Consider the following 22,862-nt stretch of genomic DNA (forward strand, 5'->3'; position numbering starts at 1 on the left):
GCTGTAATGCAGTGGAAATGTTTTTGGGTGATTCAGTTCATTTGCATGGCAAAGAGGGACTTTAATTAATCTGATCACTCTTCATAACATTCTGGAGTATATGCAAATTGCCATCATACAAACTGAGGCAGCAGACTTTGAAAATGAGTATTTGTATCATTCTCAGAACTTTTGGCTACAACTGTAGATCATAAACGGTGAGTAGCAGCGGTGTGCCGAGCAGTTGCCATACCAAGCGGCGATGCAACCAGTCGATGGTGCAGCTGTAGAACTTTTTGAGGATCTGAGGACCCATGCCCATGCCCACTTCACGACTGTACTTGGAGTGTTTGGACCATAATAGTTTGTTAGTGATATGGACGCCAAGGACCTTGGAGCTGTCTTCAATATACAGGGATATTGGAGTGGAGTGATACTGGAGTGATAGTGGTGGGTAAGGTGACTAGTTATCAGGATATACAGTGTATGATAAACAGAGTAGCAGCAGCATGTATGTGCGTGTGTGTCGTCAGTGTAAAGGTGTGTGTGTGTGTGTGTGTGAGTGAGCAAATGATGGAGTGAGTGTTGGTGTGTAGGGCCCTATGAGTGTGTTTTTACACAAATCAACTGTACTAGTTGTTCAGGCTCTGGTCTTGTCCTGCCTTGATTACTGTCTAGTAATATGGTCAAGTGCAGCAAAGATGGATGCAGCTGGCTCAAAACAGAACAGCACATCTTGCCCTCAAGTTCACACACAGAACTAACATCAAGAACATACATGCCAGCTTTTCCTGGTTGAGGGTTTACGAGAGATGAACTGATTCCCTTCTAGTTTTTATGAGAACTATTACTGTGATGAAAATTCCAGATTGTCTGCATAATCAGATAACATACAGCTCAGACACCCATACATACCCCACAAGACATGTCACCAAGGGTCTCTTCACAGTCTCCATGTCCAAAACAAATTCACGGGAATGTACAGTATTTTTCTTTTAAACAGACATTTTTATTAACGATCACATAAAGAACATGTACCATACATACACAACTTATCTTTACTGTCTTTACTAAGGAGCGTAGTTAGTCACATGTTAAGGGTACATTTTGGCTGTATAGAGCAACTATTTCAAGAGTTTGAATAAGTATACAATTTTGATTAAGTCACTCAAAAACAACAGATAAACAAAAGTCCCATGAATTACAGAATAAGACACATACGATATGTCAAACTCTGACCAGACACTTTCATACCTATGCTGTATGTTACAAGATTGAAGTAATTCTCTCCACGTCAGCAAGTTCCTCGCATAGACCTAACCACACATCTTTGGAGGGTGCATGTTCATTTTTCCAGCATTTTGTTACATTTCCTTGCTGCTGCTTAAAGATGATCTATCAATTTAAAATCACATTTTATTTGTCACATACACATGATTAGCAGATGTTAATGCGAGTGTAGTGAAATACTTGTGCTTCTAGTTCCGACCATGCAGTAATATCTAACAAGTAATCTAACCTAACGTTGGCTGCAGTGAAGGAGAGCCCGCAAGTTTTGGTAGCGGGCCGTGTCAGTGGCACTGTATTGTCCTCAAAGCGAGCAAAGAAGTTGTTTAGTTTGTATGGGAGCAAGACATCGTGGTCTGCGACGCGGCTGGTTTTCCTTTTGTAGTCCGTGATTGATTGTAAGACCCTGCCACATACCTCTTTTGTCTGAGCCATTGAATTGCGACCCTACTTTGTCTCTATACTGACGCTTAGCTTGTTTGATTACCTTGCGGAGGGAATAGCTATACTCTTTGTATTTGGTCATGTTTCCTGTCACCTTGCCCTGATTTAAAAGCAGTGGTTCGCGCTTTTTGTTTTAATAAACGCTGTGGTTACAACATCACCGATGCACTTGCTAATGAACTGGGGCGGCAGGGTAGCCTAGTGGTTAGAGCGTTGGACTAGCAGCCGAAAGGTTGCAAGATCAAATCCCCGAGCTGACAAGGTACAAATCTGTTGTTCTGACCCTGAACAGGCAGTTAACCCACTGTTCCTAGGCAGTCATTGAAAATAAGAATTTGTTCTTAACTGACTTGCCTAGTTAAATAAAGGTAAAATAAAACGTTATACGGAACAGTCCATGTTATCGAAGCAATCTTGAAGCGTGGAATCTGATTGGTCGGACCAGCGTTGAACAGATCTGAGCACGGGCGCTTCCTGTTTTAGTTTCTATCTATAGGCTGGAGCAACAAAATGGAGTCGATGTCAGATTTTCCGAAAGGAGGGTGGGGCAGGGCTTTTTATGCGTTGCGGAAGTTAGAATAACAATGATCCAGGGTTTTGCCAGACCGGGTCGCATATTCGATATGCTGAGAAAATTTAGGGAGCCTTGTTTTCAGATTAGCCTTGTTAAAATCCCCAGCTACAATAAAATGCAGCCTCAGGATATGTGGTTTCCAGTTTACATAGTCAGATGAAGTCCTTTCAGGGCCATCGATGTGTCTGCTTGGGGGGGATATACACGACTGATTATGATCGAAGAGAATTCTCTTGGTAGATAATGCGGTCGGCATTTGACTGTAAGGAATTCTAGATCAGGTGAAGAAAAGGACTTGATTTCCTGTATGTTGTTGTGATCCCACCACGTCTCGTTAATCATAAGGCATACGCCCCCACCCTTCTTCTTACCAGAGAGATGTTTGTTTCTGTCGGCGCAATGCGTGAAGAAGCCAGGTGGCTGTACCGACTCTGACGTATCCCGAGTGAGCCATGTGCCCATGAAACAAAGAACGTTACAATCTCTGTCTCTCTGGAAGACAACCCTTGCTCAGATTTCGTCTACCTTGTTGTGAAGAGACTGGACATTGGCGAGTAGTATGCTCGGGAGTGGTGCGCGATGTGCCCGTCTACGGAGCCTGACCAGAAGACCACTCCTTTTGCCCCTTCTTCGGCGCTGTTGTTTTGGGTTGCCGGCTGGGATCCGATCTATTGTCCTCGGTGGTGGACCAAACAAAGGATCCGCTTCGGTAAAGTCGTATTCCTGCTCGTAATGTTGGTGAGTTGACCTTGCTCTTATATCCAATAGTTCCTCCCGACTGTATGTAATAAAACCTAAGATTTCCTGGGGAAACAATGTAAGAAATAACAAAAAAAACGAAATACTGCATAGTTTCCTAGGAACGCGAAGCGAGCTGGCCATCTCTGTCAGCGCCAGAAGTAAGTGGAGAGGATTGGAGTGTATCCACAGGAACAATACCTAGGAGGAGATGACCTGGGTCTAGTTGAATAATAATACCTGTGATGTCCTGAATAACATGGAGAATTTCAGACTAAAAAGACTGGATTTTCCGACATTGACAAAATATGTGATAAAGTACCTATTTGTCCACACTCCCTCATACACATAGGAAATATTCATATTTTCATTTTATTAAGTTTATCAGGATCATAAAAAAACGATGTAGTACTTTAAATTGAAACTACTTTGTTCGGTTACATGTAGTGGCTTTTATATAGTGTTTTGGCAATGCACAGTATTACATAAAACAAATGGATAAAACAACAGCTCATGGCAAAGTAGGGACTGTGAAATTACACACACACACACACACACACACACACACACACACACACACACACACACACACACACACACACACACACACACACACACACACACACACACACACACACACACACACACACACACACACACACACACACACACACACACACACACACACACACACACACACACACAGGCCCACTCTATCACACTATAACACTCACAATCTACACACTCTATTCTTTAGTTGTATTTGTTATATATCGTTGTATTTAAAGTGTGTGTGTGAACTTGTCTAAGTGTTTTGTAACTTTTTGTGTCATCTGTTTTTGTGTGGACCCCAGGAAGAATAGCTGCTACTTCGGCAAAATAAGGAGCCGAATAAACCAATAATGTCATCATGGCGGTGTGAGCAGAGTGTGTTTGAGAGAGCGTGAAAGAATGCATTGGCAGCACTGAAGTGACTCAGGAGGTGTCCAGTGGGGAAGCTTAGCCAGACACGAACTGTTGAAGCATGTCGCGCAGCCCTCTGCTTGTTTAAAGTTTCACTATTTTAGTATCATGTTCCCAATTGTTTACTTTTGGGTAGGAGCAAGGGCTCTATTTGGAACGGAACATGCAGTTAAAATCAGAAGTTTACAAACACTTAGGTTGGAGTCATTAACTGGTTTTTCAACCAATCCACAAATTCCTTGTTAACAAACTATAGTTTTGGCAAGTCGTTTAGGTCATCTACTTTGTGCATGACACAAGTAATTTTTCCAACAATTGTTTACAGAGAAATTATTTCACTTATAATTCAGTGTATCACAATTCTAGTGGGTCAGAAGTTTACATACACTAAGCTGACTGTGCCTTTTAAACAGCTTGGAATATTCCAGAAAATTATGTCATGGCTTTAGAAGCTTCTGATAGGCTAATTGACATCATTTGAGTCAATTGGAGGTGTACCTGTGGATGCATTTCAAGGCCTACCTTCAAACTCAGTGCCTCTTTGCTTGACATAATGGGAAAATCAAAAGAAATCACCCAAGACCTCAGAAAAAAAATTGTAGAACTCCACAAGTCTGGTTCATCCTTGAGAGCAATTTCCAAACACCTGAAGGTACCGTGTTCATCTGTACAAACAATAGTATGCAAGTATAAACACCATGGGACCACGCAGCTGTCATACCGCTCAGGAAGGAGACGTGTTCTGTCTCCTAGAGATGAACATACTTTGGTGCGAAAAGTGCAAATCAATCACAAAACAGCAGCAAAGGACCCTGTGAAGATGCTGGAGGAAACGGGTACAAAATTATCTATATCCACAGTAAAAACGAGTCCTTTATCGACATAACCTGAAAGGCCGCTCAGCAAGGAAGAAGTCACTGCTCAAAAACCGCCATTAAAATGCCAGACTACAGTTTGCAACTGCACATGGGGACAAAGATTGCACTTTTTTGAGAAATGTCCTCTGGTCTGATGAAACAAAAATGGAACTGTTTTGCCATAATGACCATTGTTATGTTTGGAGGATAAAGGAAGAGGCTTGCAAGCTGAAGAACACCATCCCATCCGTGAAGCACAGGGGTGGCAGCATCATGTTGTGGCGGTGCTTTGCTGCAGGAGGGACTGGTGCACTTCACAAAATAGATGTCATCATGAGGTAGGAAAAATATGTGGATATATTGAAGCAACATCTCAAGACATCAGTCAGGAAGTTAAAGCCTGGTCGCAAATGGGTCTTCCAATTCGACAATGACCCCAAGCATACTTCCAAAGTTGTGGCAAAATGGCTTAAGGACAACAAAGTCAAGGTATTGGAGTGGATTGCACAATGTTCTGACCTCAATCCTATAGAAAATTTGTGGGCAGAACTGAAAAAGCATGTGCGAGCAAGGAGGCCTAGAAACCTGACATTTACACCAGCTCTGAAAGGAGGAATGGGCCAATATTCACCCAACTTATTGTGGGAGGGTTGTGGAAGGCTACCTGAAATGTTTGACCCAACTTAAACATTTTGTAGGCAATACTACCAAATACTAATTGAGTGTATGTAAACTTCTGACCCACTGGGAATGTGATGAAATAAATAAAAGCTGAAATAAAGCATTCTCTACTATTATTCTGACATTTCACATTCTTAAAATAAAGTGGTGATCCTAAATGCCCTAAGACAGGTAATTCTTACTAGTATTTAATGTCAGGAATTGTGATAAACTGAGTTTAATGTATTTGGCTAAGGTGTATGTAATTTTCCGACTTCAACTGTATGTCCTTGAGTGTTGGCATGCATTAGCGTTAAGCTAAGCAAAGAATTGTCATAAGCCTGTCACATAAAGGTTTGCTAGCTAATATGCTAAGCCTTAACCCGCTAGAGCACATCGAGGCATGCTAGCATGAAGCTCCGCTAGATCACAGATTTGCAGGAAAGATTAGCATGCTAAGCTAAACGAATGCTAAACTAAACTTTGGAGTGGACACAGAGGCACTTGTCTCACTCTGGCAAGCATTCCTACCCGAGCCGATTGAGTTTTGAGATGTAATCACCCCATTCGTCAGGGTGTATAAATACACTGTGTGTTGGATGGGTATGTTCAGTGAGGTGAGGGTTGTCTTACAAGTACTTTTAGAGTTATTGGATGGACTAGAGTTGCAGGAAAGAACATGCTTGAGCACAGGGCCTGTCAGTGTTTTGTTTTGGTGGTAGTAGTAGTAGTGGTGGACAAGTTTTTTTTTCTTCTTCTTGGTCAAGTCATGTTTCTGATATAGTGTATTTGCAGAAGTAAACGTGGTATAGCATTAGGGCATGTAGTGTTAATAGCAGCAGTAGTGGTTTTAGTTTGCTCCTAAGTTGAGTGTTGGTTCACTGTGTGTAGTTTGAGGCTTTGCTGTCACGCTGTAGTAGACCGCTCTTGGAGTCAAAAGTGTGTGTGAGTGTGGACCAGCCAGTGGGCACAAAGCGAGCAGTGTGTGCACCTCAGGCACTGAAATGTACGCTGCGGACAACAGGCGGCCTCAGTCCTTCTCAATAGGAGCTGCCCTTCTTATTGTACCTCACACACAATGCGCTTTTTTTCCTCCCCTCCCTCTTCTCTCTCGAGCTCTCTCTATGCCCATATATGGGCTGTGTGTCTGATGAAAGGATGAGAAGTCTGCTTTGATTGGTTGGTGCCTCTGGCATGGCTTCTTATTGTGCATCTGGATGAGACGATAGAAACACACTATCAGGCCACGGCTGCACTTTTATTGACATTGACTCAACTTTGATTTCTCTGAAAGGAACCGTCCCAGAAGGTAGAATAACACCAGATCAAGAGTAGTTTTAACACTACTGAAAGGCGAACTCTGGGGCTTTCCTAATTGAGAGACAGGTGGGTGGGAGGTGGAGGAAGGAATGGTGTGGAGGTGGGCGAGGTTGAGGGTGTTTCCTTCGAAAGGCTGCTCACATGACCACCACACAACAACAGGACCACATGACTCCCACATGACTTCCCCAATGGTAACCATGGTTACGCTCCTCGGCCCAAGGCTTGGGCCTGGTGGGGGTTGATCTGATGCTCTTCCACCCTACCCCTCCCTTCTCCCCAAACCTCTCCCCACCCATTCTCCACTGCCTCCTTATGCATGGCGCTATTCAATCTAAACCACATTGAGGAAAAGGCAGTAACAGTAACTTGCACTTGAGATTCCTTTTTAGTTTCAAACTGTAAATATGTTGTTTTTGTCTTATCCTGAAGTCAACATTAATATGATTGAATAGGGCCCTTATCTACTCTAAAGATGCCTAAAGACATGTTCTTATGTTGAAAAACACTAAATGAATAAGATCGTTCATCCTAGTGGCATGTTTTTATTAAAGTCACTTGTTTATGTTTACATGATGTGAACACCATAGATGGTACTAAACACATCTAATATATGTCTGGTGTGTGTGTGTGACTGGTGATCCAGTTGTCCTCTCGTCCCCCCTGTTTTAGAGCCCTGGGGTAGCTACTTGTTAACAGACAGTGAATGTATGGCATTGTCTGGTATGGAAACATTTAGAGTGATGTTATTCATTGGATGGCCAGACATCATATGACTGGCTAATACTGCATAAACAGACTGATATACGGTACAGATATTTACTGTATGTTCAAGCGGTCCTGACTTGGAGCTAGGGGTACATATCTGGAGGGATATGGTAGTGGATTATGTCCTTGTTGATTACACTAATTGATCCATTAGCAATGAATGTGATTGATAGTCTAGTTTTCCTCTGTAGATGATTAGAAGGACATGGTGATTTTGGGTTGGTGGTGTTGATGACCACTGAGACATGAGGCCTTACACTGGATGGACCTGTGTGACCTTGTAACATAGTATTCTAACACCCTTTTTTCTCTTTTCCTTCAGCTTCCTCTCTCTCTCGGGCTGGACTGTGGTGCATCTGCGTCTGCACGCCCCCCCCTTCCCCCTCGCCCTCCAGCCATGGCCTCGCGAGTAGGGCTGCGTCTGCAGGTAAACATATGTTGGACTAATTGACTGACGTGTTGCCTGACTGACGTGTTGCCTGACTGACGTGTTGCCTGACTGACGTGTTGCCTGACTGACGTGTTGCCTGACTGACGTGTTGCCTGACTGACGTGTTGCCTGACTGACGCGTTGCCTGACTGACGCGTTGCCTGACTGACGCGTTGCCTGACTGACGCGTTGCCTGACTGACGCGTTGCCTGACTGACGCGTTGCCTGACTGACTGACTGACGCGCTGACTGACGGACGCGCTGCCTGACGTACTGACGGACGCGCTGACTGACGTACCGACGGACGCGCTGCCTGACGTACCGACGGACGCGCTGCCTGACGTACCGACGGACGCGCTGCCTGACGTACCGACTCGCGTGTTGGCTAACTGGCGGACGTGTTGACTGACGTAGCGACCTGACGTAGCGACTGACTGGTTGATGTTGGTGGATGCGTTGACTGACGTAGCGACTGACTGGTTGATGTTGGTGGATACGTTGACTGACTGGCGGACGGATGGACTGACGGACTGATTCATTTACTGACTGACTGATGTATGTATTGTCAGCTAATGCGAGACCAGCTGCAGCAGGAGGAGCAGCGGGAGCGGCAACAGCAGCAGAATGCGGCGCTGCAGTACATTCAACAGCAGAGTATGTCTGTCCCTGCTCCCAGCCCTGCCATCAACGCTCCACAACACTACCAGAGCATGCAGGTTCCTGTTGAGGTGCTCAAGGTAAGACATAGAGTAGATGTGTTTTTGTCCTCTGGGATCGTGCACATTCAATCAACACCCACATCAGAGGGTGGAGGGAGGAAAGGGTCAAGGGGAGGGAAGGAAGGGTATGGGCGGAAGAACTTAGGTAAGGTCTAGTTTGCGCTGTGCTGCTGCTGCAGATCAAACACCCACCCACCCACATCCCCAATACCCACCCACATCTCAAACACCAACCCACCCAAATACAGCTCTCCTGGCCCCGGCCTGGTCTACTGTAGTGGTCCTAACCTACTGACTAGCTTGAGATAAAGGCACATAACTCTGACTTTCACCTAAATTGTGCAATGATGTCAATAGGAGATTTGGGAAAACATTTTGGGTACATGTGCCAGTCTTAAATTAGGATTCACGTTTAAATTCATTAGAAGTGCAATGTGCCAAGAGGGGAGATGAGATGGAGAACGGAAAATGGAAGATAATTTATTATTATATTTTTTAAATTTGACCTTTATTTAACTAGGCAAGTCAGTTAAGGACAAATTCTTATTTTCAATGATGGCCTAGGAACAGTGTGTTAACTACCTTGTTCAGGGGCAGAACTACAGATTTGTACCTTGTCAGCTGGGGATTTGAACTTGCAACCTTTCGGTTACTAGTCCAACGCTCTAACCACTAGGCTACCCTGCTGCCACAAAGGGGAATGGGGATTTGTGAAAAAGAAAATGTACATGAGTTCATAGAGAATGGGGAGATTTAGGGGATAGAAAAATGGAGAGCGAAAGAGGGGAGAGGTTCAGGCAGAGCAAGAGAGGGGGATTTAGGAGTAGGGGTAATCCACTCACGTGTTGCTGAGGGTCAGCCAGCCAGCCAGCCTCACTGAGCACCTCCTGGGAGGAGTGGAGGTGGTCAGGACTGGATCAGTGCTGCTAGCTGGACTGTACTGGAGAGAGGTCGATTCAGCAAAGAAGGAGAGAAGAAAAGAGGGAAATAGAGAGCGAAAGAGAAAAATGCGGTGGAACAGCAACAAGGTAGGGTGCTGGAGAATCAGTCTTCATCATGTGTGTGTGTGTGTGTGTGTGTGTGTGTGTGTGTGTGTGTGTGTGTGTGTGTGTGTGTGGAGAGATGACAGACAGGAGAGGAAGATACTGTATGTCAGAGGCAAGGAGATAAAGGTTTGCTGACATTTTGCCTGATTCCACAGATACCTGTGAATGTTCTTATCTGTGTGAGTGTGTGGAGTGTACATACGGGTCTGTCTCTGTCATTGTCTCTCTGTCACTGTCTCTGTTTCTGTCTGTGTAGTGGGTTCATACTGTATAAGTGTGTGTGTAAATGTAAGGAGAGGCAAAGGTGGGTGTTTAAAACTATGCATCAGTGTTGAAATGAATTTCTTCCAAGTAGTGAGCAATGCTCCACTCTATATCTCCACCTCTGTACTGTTGACAAGTGTTGGTTGAAGACAGTCTACTTGTCATTCCTTTCAATTAGTGCATGTGGAGTTAATGTGTTCTGATAGTGAGAAATTTGGTATGTCAATAGTTGCTGTTACTGTCTAGTCCATGTGGGCCCATGGCAACGTGTCACTGACACTCTTTAAGCTGACAGTTCAACTGTCAATAAACACACCCACACTTACTCATGGACACACACACACACACACACACACACACACACACACACACACACACACACACACACACACACACACACACACACACACACACACACACACACACACACACACACACACACACACACACACACACACACACACACAAATAGGCACTCGTTCAGTACCGTAGCTTATTACCGTCCGTAAATAGGTCTACTTCAACTGACCAAAATATCAGAGGCCCATTTTGATATAATCTAGAGGGGTGTACTACCAAGCAGGATCAATGACTTATCCAGCTGACTTTGATAAGCAACCAGAAATAGCTATTGATTTTCTGGTTAATTAAGAAAGCTAAACTGTGTTTTTGGTCAATTAGGCCATGCCCATTTTAAGCTTATCTGTCCCAAAAATTCAAAGTGTAGTATACCCCTGTGGTGTGTTATACAATCTGACGTGTGTGTGTGTGTGTGTGTGTGTCTGTGTGTGTGTGTGTGTGGGGGGGGGTCATCTCTTAGAGTAGTAGGAGCGTAAGGAATTGCTGATCTCTGCTCTTTGATGTGAAAGAATGAGGCCAAGCCATAACAGTCCCCCCCTCTGCCCTATTCTCTACACTACCCCTACACCCTGGTCAGGCCTGGGGACTTACTATAGGCTTTACTATGGGCTCTACTGTAGGATTACAGGAACAGTGTTGTGGTTCCATGAACAACATAGGCCTACCCAATGGACAACCAGCACGCAATGTTGAATGAAGCTGTTGACATGTTTAAAAGAGAATTCACTAATGTATGCCTAAAATGATGAGCAGTTTGATGTGAACTGCATGATTAACCCTTGGTGTGCTGTGTTACCTGTGTGTGTTCAGGTCCAGACTCACTTGGAGAACCCAACAGACTACCACATCCGCCAGTCCCAGAGACAACAGGTGAAGGAGTACCTCTCCACCACCTACGCCACCAAGCAGGTACCTCGCTGCCTGTGCCTGTCTTTCTTTCTCTGTCTGTCTGTTTGCCTCTTTCCCTTCCTCCCTCTTTCTTCAACACACACACACTCTTTCTCTCTCTCCTCCTCTCTGTGCAGACGGTGCATGCAGTAACAGGTGTGGTGCAGCCCTCCCCTCCCCCTCCCCACCACTCCCCCCGGCTCCGTACGGAGCAGCTCATCACAGGAAACAGCGCCCCCAATAGCCCCATGGCCATGCTCAACATCGGCTCCAGCCACGAGAACGAGGTACACGAGGTACTTATACACACACGTGCACATATACAATTCATACGTGCGCACAGATGCAGTTCATTCTACCGCAGTCCTGGATTATACCTACCTACTGGTCGTCACTAATTACCATAGCTGCAAAGTCATAAAGCCTGCCTATTTCTACAATTGTACTTCTTAAAATGTGATTCTAACCTTAACCATCAAATGAACCACACTGCTATCCTTATGCCTAATCCTAGCCTTACATTAAGACCCCCAAAAATGTTAGATTACATTAATTTCTATGATATAGCCAATTTGAACATTGTGGTTGTGGTAACTAGTGGAAACACTAACAGATGGCGCTAACCTTACTGCTGTCCTAAACCCACTCAGCAAAAATGGTATTAATACTGTTTTCGGGTCTCCGTTGTGTACCTCTCCTCCATGTTCTCAGTTTTCAGTACATACTTCGTGTCCCACTTCTCATCAATTTGATGGATCGTTGCTGTGATCTATGACATAATGTTCATAGATGTCCAACAAGTCCGATTTTAGATATGCCATTAGGGTATTGAAGCCAACATCCTTTACCATTGACGATGGCTGCAAATCAACTGCAATCATTTCTGTAATCAGTGATTTTCTCACTCTCTCTTATTGCACTGTTGTCAGCAACAGGTGCACCTGTACTGCCAGTGTAGCTCAAATCCACCTCGCATAAGATATTGGTTTAATTTGTATTTGAACCTTGATGATGATGATCGTGCCTGTTAGTGGTAGTTTTGTGTTAACTAGATCACATTTTGTCAAATGTGATGTAAAAAAAAATATATCGGTTAGGGATTATTTTTTAAACGTTAACGATCTCGATGTCATTTAAACGTTCACACCCCTATTGTGAGTTGGAATGGGTGGACGGGTGTAATACCAGTCGTGGATTTTTATTTTTGTTTTTTAACCATATCCCAAACCTTAAACCTTACCTTAACTATTCATAATGAGTGCCTAAACTCAACCCTTAACTGAAATTTGACGTTTGAGAAAATGAACGAAACAGAGGAACAAAAACACTTCAAAATTTGATGTTTGGAGAACGTGGATGAATGTCTAATTCTGCAATGAGACTGAGAGCTTGTTGCATACACAGTGATCTTCAACGATCCTGGAGAGCTACTGAATTGGAGAACGTTGGCATAAAAACAGTCCATAAACACACAGATGCAGACACAAAAAGCTGATTGTGGACTACAGGAAAAGGCGGGCCGAACAGGCCCCCATTAACATCGACGGGGCTGTAGTGGAGCGGGTCGAGAGTTTCAAGTTCCTTAGTGTCCACATCACCAACGAAATATCATGGTCCAAACATACCAAGACAGTTGTGAAGAGGGCACGACAAAACCTTTTCCCCCTCAGGAGACTGAAAAGATTTGGCATGGTTCCCCAGATCCTCAAAAGGTTCTACAGCTGCACCATCGAGAGCATCCTGACCGGTTGCATCACCACCTGGTATGGCAACTGTTTGGCATCTGACCGTAAGGAGCTACAGAGGGTAGTACCCCAGTACATCAGTACATCTCTGGAGCCAAGCTTCCTGACATCCAGGACCTATATAATAGGTGGTGTCAGAGGAAAGCCCATAGAATTGTCAGAGACTCCAGTCACCCAAGTCATAGACTGTTTTCTCTGCTACCGCACGGCAAGCGGTACCGGAGGCTCCTCAACAGCTTCGACCCCCAAGCCATTAGACTGCTGAACAATTCATAAAAATCGCCACCGGACAATTTACATTGACCCCCCCCGTACACTGCTGCTACTCGCTGTTTGTTTGTCACCTATGCATAGTCACTTCGCCCCCACCTACGTGTACAGATGACCCCAACTAGGCTGTACCCCTGCACACTGACTCGGTACCGGTGCCCCCTGTATATAGCTTCATTATTCTTATTGGGTTGCTTTTTATTTAAGCCTACTTGGTAAATATTTTCTTCTTCTTGAACTGTATTGTTGGTTAAGGTCTTGTAAGTAAGCATTTGATGGTAAAGTCTACACTGATGGTTAAGGTCTTGTAAGTAAAGCATTTGATGGTAAAGTCTACACTGATGGTTAAGGTCTTGTAAGTAAAGCATTTGATGGTAAAGTCTACACTGATGGTTAAGGGCTTGTAAGTAAAGCATTTGATGGTAAAGTCTACACTGATGGTTAAGGGCTTGTAAGTAAAGCATTTGATGGTAAAGTCTACACTGATGGTTAAGGGCTTGTAAGTAAAGCATTTGATGGTAAAGTCCACTGATGGTTAAGGGCTTGTAAGTAAAGCATTTGATGGTAAAGTCTACACTGATGGTTAAGGGCTTGTAAGTAAAGCATTTGATGGTAAAGTCTACACTGTTGGTTAAGGGCTTGTAAGTAAAGCATTTGATGGTAAAGTCTACACTGATGGTTAAGGGCTTGTAAGTAAAGCATTTGATGGTAAAAAGTCTAAGTCACATTTGATGGTTAAGGGCTTGTAAGTAAAGCATTTGATGGTAAAGTCTACACTGTTGGTTAAGGGCTTGTAAGTAAAGCATTTGATGGTAAAGTCTACACTGATGGTTAAGGGCTTTGTAAAGCATTTGATGGTAAAGCATTTGATGGTAAAGTCTACACTGATGGTTAAGGGCTTGTAAGTAAAGCATTTGATGGTAAAGTCTACACTGATGGTTAAGGGCTTGTAAGTAAAGCATTTGATGGTAAAGTCTACACTGATGGTTAAGGGCTTGTAAGTAAAGCATTTGATGGTAAAGTCTACACTGTTGGTTAAGGGCTTGTAAGTAAAGCATTTGATGGTAAAGTCTACACTGATGGTTAAAAGTAAAGCATTTGATGGTAAAGTCTACACTGATGGTTGGTTAAAGCATTTGATGGTAAAGTCTACACTGATGGTTAAGTAAAGCATTTGATGGTAAAGTCTACACTGATGGTTAAGGGCTTGTAAGTAAAGCATTTGATGGTAAAGTCTACACTGATGGTTAAGGGCTTGTAAGTAAAGCATTTGATGGTAAAGTCTACACTGATGGTTAAGGGCTTTGTAAAGCATTTGATGGTAAAGTCTACACATGGTTTTAAGTAAAGCATTTGATGGTAAAGTCTACACTGATGGTTAAGGGCTTGTAAGTAAAGCATTTGATGGTAAAGTCTACACTGTTGGTTAAGGGCTTGTAAGTAAAGCATTTGATAGTAAAGTCTACACTGATGGTTAAGGGCTTGTAAGTAAAGCATTTGATGGTAAAGTCTACACTGATGGTTAAGGGCTTGTAAGTAAAGCATTTGATGGTAAAGTCTACACTGATGGTTACTGATGGGGCTTGTAAGTAAAGCATTTGATGGTAAAGTCTACACTGATGGTTAAGGGCTTGTAAGTAAAGCATTTGATGGTAAAGTCTACACTGATGGTTAAGGGCTTGTAAGTAAAGCATTTGATGGTAAAGTCTACACTGATGGTTAAGGGCTTGTAAGTAAAGCATTTGATGGTAAAGTCTACACTGATGGTTAAGGGCTTGTAAGTAAAGCATTTGATGGTAAAGTCGACACTTGTTGTATTCGGCGCATGTGGCAAATCAAGTTTGATTTTACACACAAAAAGAGTTGCACACAATTACATCGCGGATATACTCTTGCACACTCAACACAAACGCGTGTTTGAAAACGCTCTTGTACCAAAGGTCACGTCTAGACTAACAGAAAAACCTGTCTCAGCTGTGATAATCTGAGAAAGTGTTGTACTGTAATTCACTGTGTTTCTGAGGGCCTTTGACCTGATGTCAACAAGACATGTCATAAAGCATGTACACATTTCCTTGGTCCATAAATCCTAGAAATGTGTGGGATTTGACATATATAACCCTGCAATATCTCCTATTCAACTTTGATTACCAGCCTGTATATAGATATGGTTTAGAGATTACGTTATGTTCTTCAGTTTATGGAGACATCATAACTTTATTGCATCTTGTTATGAGGGAGCTGGGTCTGAGCCAATGTCACCTCTAAAATCTCTGCTTTTTGTGTGCGTGTGAGAGTGCATGTGTATGAAGACTGGCTATTGATCTCGGTGGCATCCACAGACTCATGGCCAGCTCTATAAAGGTGTCACCCAAAGGTCGCTGTGTTAGCTAACTGAGACTAACTTGCTCTGATTGTCATTGCACTTTAAATGCTCCATTATGGCCTTGGTAAAGTAATTAGAGTTTAACGAATGACAGGGGATAGCAGACACTGCAAGGCCCTTTGAACCCCACAGACTTTGGTACACACACACGCATGCAGTTTAACTTCACCAGCATCTTCTACAGACCTGAGCAGACCACCAACTGCAGAGTTCAGAAGTGCATCCCACAACTTCAAGAGACAAACAACAGAACCGTTAGTTAACCTTAACCTCCGATCAGTTCACAGAACAGTTAACCAACACTGCTGAGCTGAAAGGCTCTATTCCTCTGTGACGATGTGGATTTATGCACACGGTCTAATCTGCCATTAGGCCCTATATTAAAATAGTGTGCTATTTCTCTTGTGCATTTTGCTATTTCCTTCTAGAAAAATGATACTGCACATGACTATATTATTATTCAGCTCCTTTGTAAGCAGGAAGCTACTGTTTATAGTTCATGCCCAGTTCGGGAGGGACATTTTTGTATGGAAAGTTATTTTTGTGTAACTGGTTCGACACAAATTTGTGGTTATTTTCCTGTCTCTAACCTTCCAGAGTGAAACGATGTTTCTGTGCACAGAATCATCATAACACTCACGAGTTAGAGACTCTGTTTCATTCTGTTAATGCATTCCTTTGTTCATACTTCCCACGTTGTGTCGGAGCTCCTTGTGTCCTGTCTGTGGCAGGAGCGTGCACTCCTTTGTTCATACTTCCCACGTTGTGTCGGAGCTCCTTGTGTCCTGTCTGTGGCAGGAGCGTGCACTCCTTTGTTCATACTTCCCACGTTGTGTCGGAGCTCCTTGTGTCCTGTCTGTGGCAGGAGCCTGCACTCCTTTGTTCATACTTCCCACGTTGTGTCGGAGCTCCTTGTGTCCTGTCTGTGGCAGGAGCGTGCACTCCTTTGTTCATACTTCCCACGTTGTGTCGGAGCTCCTTGTGTCCTGTCTGTGGCAGGAGCGTGCACTCCTTTGTTCATACTTCCCACGTTGTGTCGGAGCTCCTTGTGTCCTGTCTGTGGCAGGAGCCTGCACTCCTTTGTTCATACTTCCCACGTTGTGTCGGAGCTCCTTGTGTCCTGTCTGTGGCAGGAGCCTGCACTCCTGCACTCCGCTGTTCATACTTCCCACGTTGTGTCGGAGCTCCTTGTGTCCTGTCTGGCAGGAGCCTGCACTCCTTTGTTCATACTTCCCACGTTGTGTCGGAGCTCCTTGTGTCCTGTCTGTGGCAGGAGCGTGCACTCCTTTGTTCATACTTCCCACGTTGTGTCGGAGCTCCTTGTGTCCTGTCTGGCAGGAGCGTGCACTCCTTTGTGCACCACTATATGTTACTGGGTTGCCGTCATTCGCCGGTTCCATTTATGTAAGAATGACTGTTTAACAGGGTGTACATGAATGTGGTCACATCTGTTTTTAGACAGGATGTATGTAATGGGGTCATTATGAGTAAACCAGTAACATTTGTGTACCAGTTATGTGATTACTTGTCATTGGACATGGATATATCTCAGGGAGGGGCTTAGAGGATAGAAGTGCCAGTTTTGGTATTTCTGGGTGGTTTGGTGACAGTGGGGAGGCTGCTTGAGCCTGGTTACCCCCAACCTGTAATAGCTATGGAAGCTACAGCGTAAGCCTGTTCTAGGCTTAGTGCAGTTATTTTGTTTGACAAGTAAGTCTATTGTCTATCTTGTAAATATTCATCGCCGGCTATCAGTGTTGGACACTAAAAATAAACATGGACACCTTTGCAACAGAACCTTCTGCCGCCTCCTGAATATCTGCCCTTAAGACCGCATCTCTACGTTACCTATTTCACATCCTGTTAGAGAGAAACATAGCCCATTACGTACTGTATGTTGCAGTCCAACCAAGGTGTAATATTGTAGGTTGAAGGATAAGCTTATTGTGTTCAATGAAAGTTCAATAAAAAGTTAATGATAAGTGTTTTGTACAAGTCATCATATTACCACTTTATTTGGATAGTCTGTAGTGCATCTTCAGATGGACTATCTACTAACCCTAACCTTATCCTAACCCTAAACATAACCCTTACCCTAACCCTAACCTTATCCTAACCCTTACCCTAACCCTAACCTTATCCTAACCCTAAACATAACCCTAACCTTATCCTAACCCTAAACATAACCCTTACCCTAACCCTAACCTTATCCTAACCCTAACCCTAACCTTAACCCTAAACATAACCCTAACCTTATCCTAACCCTAAACATAACCCTTACCCTAACCTTATCCTAACCCTAAACATAACCCTTATCCTAACCCTAACCTTATCCTAACCCTAAACATAACCCTAACCTTATCCTAACCCTAACCTTATCCTAACCCTAAACATAACGCTTACCCTAACCCTAACCTTATCCTAACCCTAAACATAACCCTTACCCTAACCTTATCCTAACCCTAAACATAACCCTTACCCTAACCTTATCCTAACCCTAAACATAACCCTAACCCTAACCTTATCCTAACCCTAAACATAACCCTAACCTTATCCTAACCCTAAACATAACCCTAACCCTAACCTTATCCTAACCCTAAACTTTACCCTAACCCTAACCCTAACCTTATCCTAACCCTAAACTTAACCCTAACCTTATCCTAACCCTAAACATAACCCTAACCTTATCCTAACCCTAAACATAACCCTTACCATAACCTTATCCTAACCCTAAACTTAACCCTTACCCTAACCCTTATTCTTAACCTAGCCTTGGATAAGCAAGTAGATGCTTATCCACAGATAGTTTGTTGATAGTATGACCATCTTAAGAGCATCTACAGATGGAAAGTCGGGACTATCCAAATGAAGTGTGACCGTTGTCATAATTAATTTTAACCAAAGATTATGGATATACTGACACGATACAGGTCTCTCCGCCCTAAACAATGGGAGTTGTGGTCCACAAAGTGGCACGGGGGGCTGTCTAGCTTCCTCCTATCCTTTCTTTGGGTTGGTGGATACATCTCATTATTGTAATCCTTTTTTGAATATTCAATGAGGGTTGTTGACGGCAACTTTGAGAAAAAACACTTCATATTGGCGTTGTCTCGAGATGGCGGTTGCCTGTATTCAATGGAGAGAGATGGTATGCTACTTGCCTCATGCCATGAATATGCATAGCCACCTCCAGACAACTCCAATATGACCTGTTTTTTCTCAAAGTTGCCGGGATGACACGTCCTACTTGTATCAGTACGCTCGTAACAACTTAAGCATTACGAAACTTCTATTAGATAAAAATGTCTGAATGAACCTCACGTAGCAAATAATCCATTAAGTTCTTTGTTGACCAAATTTGAAATTCTCTCATTGACCCCCATACAAAAACTCCTTGCATGGTGGGTGAAACAATAAAAACAAACGCCACCTGCTGGACGGAATCCGGTTTTCAGCCGAGTTGATGCTCTCACTTCCTATTCCTGTCTGTTCTAACACATTTTTCAGAGAGCTGTTTCACACTTCAGTGTTAATGCATTCCATATTATATAGGAAACTCACTTTATCCACCACCACCTACAGTATCTGTAAGAAACGCCTCTTATGTGATAATAAAGTTGATTGTCTCTCTATGCACAACATGGCTGCCTTAGTCTGTCTGAATATATTCTCTGGTGTCACTGATCTAAATGTATATTAATGTAGAAGAATATTTTTAAAATATCCCTCTTTGTTGGCACAGATGGATGAGGTCATCGATGACATCATCAGCATGCAGTCGAGCTATGATGACATCCAGCAGTATATTGACCCTCTTCAGACGTCCAATACTGTAAGTATTAAACCATACAGCCACTCCGGACCTATAGAACGGCGTTTTCACCTGGGTGGGATTGTGAAGGGTTTTGAACACTTGAACTGGTTGAAATGCTTACGTAAAGGAATAGGTAGGTTACGTGAATGGGTGTTGAGATAAGACTTATATTTTAGGGCAATTCCACGGTAACTGGGTGACACTGACACTCAGATCTTTAACTTTAAAATGTACGTCAAACCAAACCAAACCCATACAACTCTATGCACTATGACTACATTTAACAATTTCCACTGAAGATTCTACAAAAAGACGTTAACATGAAGAACAGTGCCTATGTAAAGTTGGGTAACATGACAAACCGTTCTTCATGTTAGTGTCTTTGTCAAATTAAGTGAATATTGTTAAAAGTCCTCCTTGCGCGTTTCTTAACGTTGCAGTCGTTGATTTTTGTTGGACATACATTTTAATGTGAAATATCTGAGTCTGTGTCCCCCTGTCCCCCTTCTCATCCCTCTATCCTTATCTACCTCTAACCCCTGTCTTACCCCCTTGTCTTTTTTGGTCCACGTCCGCCCCTCCCTGTGTGAGTCAATGGGGTGATTATGCCGACTCATCAGGACTGAGGCTGTGACTCTGAGAGGAGAAAGACTCTTTGTTCCGTTTCTCATAATCCCTCCTTTAGCAACAGGCTCCTCCGTGTGTTTGTGTCCCATCTTAAAACTACTGTTGCTGTTTTGCTACTGTTATTGTTGTTGTTGCTGCTATTGCATGAAACTTCCCAAGCTTCAAAATGGCTGATATTTGATGTTGACTGGGGGGCATTTGGCCTGTGGCTGTTTGTTCCTCAGTGTTTAATGAATAACTGCTGATCTATAGTGGCTTCAGGGGAAACCTTCAGTTGGCTTAAAGGAATCTAAGTTTTTAATTGATTTAAATTATTGACGTGAAGTGCTGTGGTTTCAGAGACCAAGATAGGCATTCGTAGTCCTAAGAAAATGCACTGGTCCAAGAGTGTCCATCTTAGAGCAGAAGCACAGAGCTCTGTGTTTAAAGGAATGGCTCCGAATTAACAATTAAACCACCGCCAGTTAGAGTTCAACTTGTTTACAAGGCATTCAGAAAGGGAGGAGGAGGAGGGAGAGGCACAGGAGAGGAGGGGAACAGGGGATGAGGGTCATTTGTCAGAGGGAAAAACAGGCTGAAAGTCCAGTTAGGGGAAAGTTCACTTAAGCGGTGTGGAGAGGGTAGAAGAGAGAGGGATTTGGTGAGACGGAGGTTAGTCTCTGAGGGCTGGAGTGAGTGAGCAAGTAGGTGTTAGAGAGAGGGTGTGTGTAAGAGAGAGAGTGTGTGTAAGAGAGAGAGTGTGTGTAAGAGAGAGAGTGTGTGTAAGAGAGAGAGTGTGTGTAAGAGAGAGAGCGTGTGTAAGAGAGAGAGCGTGTGTAAGAGAGAGAGCAGTGTAAGAGAGAGAGCGTGTGTAAGAGAGAGAGTGTGTGAGAGTGAGAGACAGCGTAAGAGAGTGAGAGACAGCGTAAGAGAGTGAGAGACAGCGTAAGAGAGTGAGAGACAGCGTAAGAGAGTGAGAGACAGCGTAAGAGAGTGAGAGACAGCGTAAGAGAGTGAGAGACAGCGTAAGAGAGTGAGAGACAGCGTAAGAGAGTGAGAGCGCACAGACCCACAGAAGGAAGGATGAAGGAGATGAATAAGACGTATGCCATCGTGGAGATGATAGACGGGGAACAGATCCAACGGGTAAGAAGTCTGAGTTTTACTGTGTGTGTGTGATCTATGTGTGGCTGAGGAATACAAGGTTTGTGTGTTTTGTCTGCCCATCTTGGTCAGTATTGAGGCAGGCTAGTTAGGAGAGTTTATGCCCCCCTGCACCCCCCTCTGGGTTGGTGAGGGCTGGAGCCGGAGCAGGGGGCGTCAACTCTAACTCTCAGCCTCGGGTCTCTGATTAGGGGATGAGCCTAGCTCTCGGCCGCCTGGGGCTGGTGATGGAGGCTGAGAGGGAGCAGCTCTTTGAAATGGTAGCGGTTGAGCTGAGCCCTACCACTGTGGGCAAACTTCCAGTGAGGGACACGTTCGGCCATAAGAGATAAGACACACAATAGGATGTTAATTGTCCAGCATGAAAGTCGCTGCTGGCCTCCTCTGTTTCCCTTCTTTGGCCCAGCTCCCTCAGCCCCTGTGTGTGTGTGTGTGTGTGTGTGTGTGTGTGTGTGTGTGTGTGTGTGTGTGTGTGTGTGTGTGTGTGTGTGTGTGTGTGTGTGTGTGTGTGTGTGTGTGCACTGTCTGAGTGGAATAGAATGGTGTTCTCTGGGTTTATCTCTTGGTGCTCATGCTTCAGTTGATTGGCTCTTGATTACTCAGTGTGTGTGATGATACACAATCTAGTCATTGATTAGATTGTTATTTTTCTATTGATTGGCTCTCAGGGAGCTAAGTTGAGCCATATGGAACTCTGATTTGCACACAGGGACAGTGGTATAGTGTGTGTAATAGTGGCTCCATGCATGAATGCAGCTCTCTGGAGGGACTATTGATGGTGGTTGCTACAATGTTGCCCCAGGTGTGCTTGTATTTTTAGTTTGGTGTAGTCTGATTTAATATACAGGCCTCTAAATAGTTCTGCTGTTCTCTTTCTCTTGGTCTCGCTCTGTCTGAGATGTGTATAATGAGATCCCTCAGGACTAATGTTAGTTACCTTACACATCTCCTCTGTTTTTGGAGGTTCTCGCCTTGTTAGCTTTTCTTAAACACAGAGTTTTCCCCCTAATGAATGAAACTCATCTGCTAATCTGTGACCAGGATTGTTGCGGAAAACTCAGTAGCATCTGGGAGTTTAAGGAGATCTTGGAAATGCCACAGAGAGAGAATAGTAAGCATGACTGACCTGGGTCTGAATGTGTGTGTGAGAGAGGGTTTGTTATTAAATGGATAGTTTCTCGTGCTCGGTGTGTGGGTGTGGGTGATGGGGGACAGCAAGAGTCAGTGGTTTGAGACTAAAGTGTTCTGTGTGAGAGAGGGGGAGGAAGGGGTGAGGAGAGGGTTTCACCTAACTGAACAGCATGTCCCTGGTTTGACAAAGGAGAGTAAGACCCTACTGATGATGGGATCTGAGGTCTCGGTCCACAGCCTGTAGTTTTACTATGTGTGTGAGAGACCTGGCTGCACTTCAGTTGTCTCAATGATAAGGTATCTGGCTCTCTTATCTGTCAAGCCTCATTAGTATTGTAGAATAGACATTTAACCACATCCTCAAGTTTTTCTATTATTGTAAACCAGCACGTTTCATCACCAATTCCTCATGAGGGAAGTAGACTAGTAGTAGCCATAGGGACTGCTTC

At 43.8% G+C, this 22,862-nt stretch overlaps 1 protein-coding gene across 6 annotated transcripts in view; it reads left to right on the forward strand.

The window, feature by feature from the left end:
- tfeb (transcription factor EB) overlaps positions 1-22,862 on the forward strand; it is a 118,422-nt gene that overhangs the window by 58,639 nt on the left and 36,921 nt on the right. For 4 of the 6 annotated variants that reach the window (XM_046342486.1, XM_046342487.1, XM_046342490.1 and 1 more), the window contains 5 exons: positions 7,913-8,017; positions 8,590-8,757; positions 11,220-11,318; positions 11,435-11,593; positions 19,441-19,530. In XM_046342486.1, coding sequence (XP_046198442.1) covers positions 7,988-8,017; positions 8,590-8,757; positions 11,220-11,318; positions 11,435-11,593; positions 19,441-19,530 — 546 coding nt within the window. In that variant the 5' untranslated portion in view covers positions 7,913-7,987. Of the gene's footprint in view, positions 1-277; positions 430-7,912; positions 8,018-8,589; positions 8,758-11,219; positions 11,319-11,434; positions 11,594-19,440; positions 19,531-22,862 lie in introns of those variants that run through there. The other 2 variants (XM_046342489.1, XM_046342491.1) reach the window with 2 other exon arrangements.

Source organism: Oncorhynchus gorbuscha, linkage group LG03, assembly GCF_021184085.1.
Source record: "Oncorhynchus gorbuscha isolate QuinsamMale2020 ecotype Even-year linkage group LG03, OgorEven_v1.0, whole genome shotgun sequence".
Lineage (NCBI taxonomy): Eukaryota > Metazoa > Chordata > Actinopteri > Salmoniformes > Salmonidae > Oncorhynchus > Oncorhynchus gorbuscha.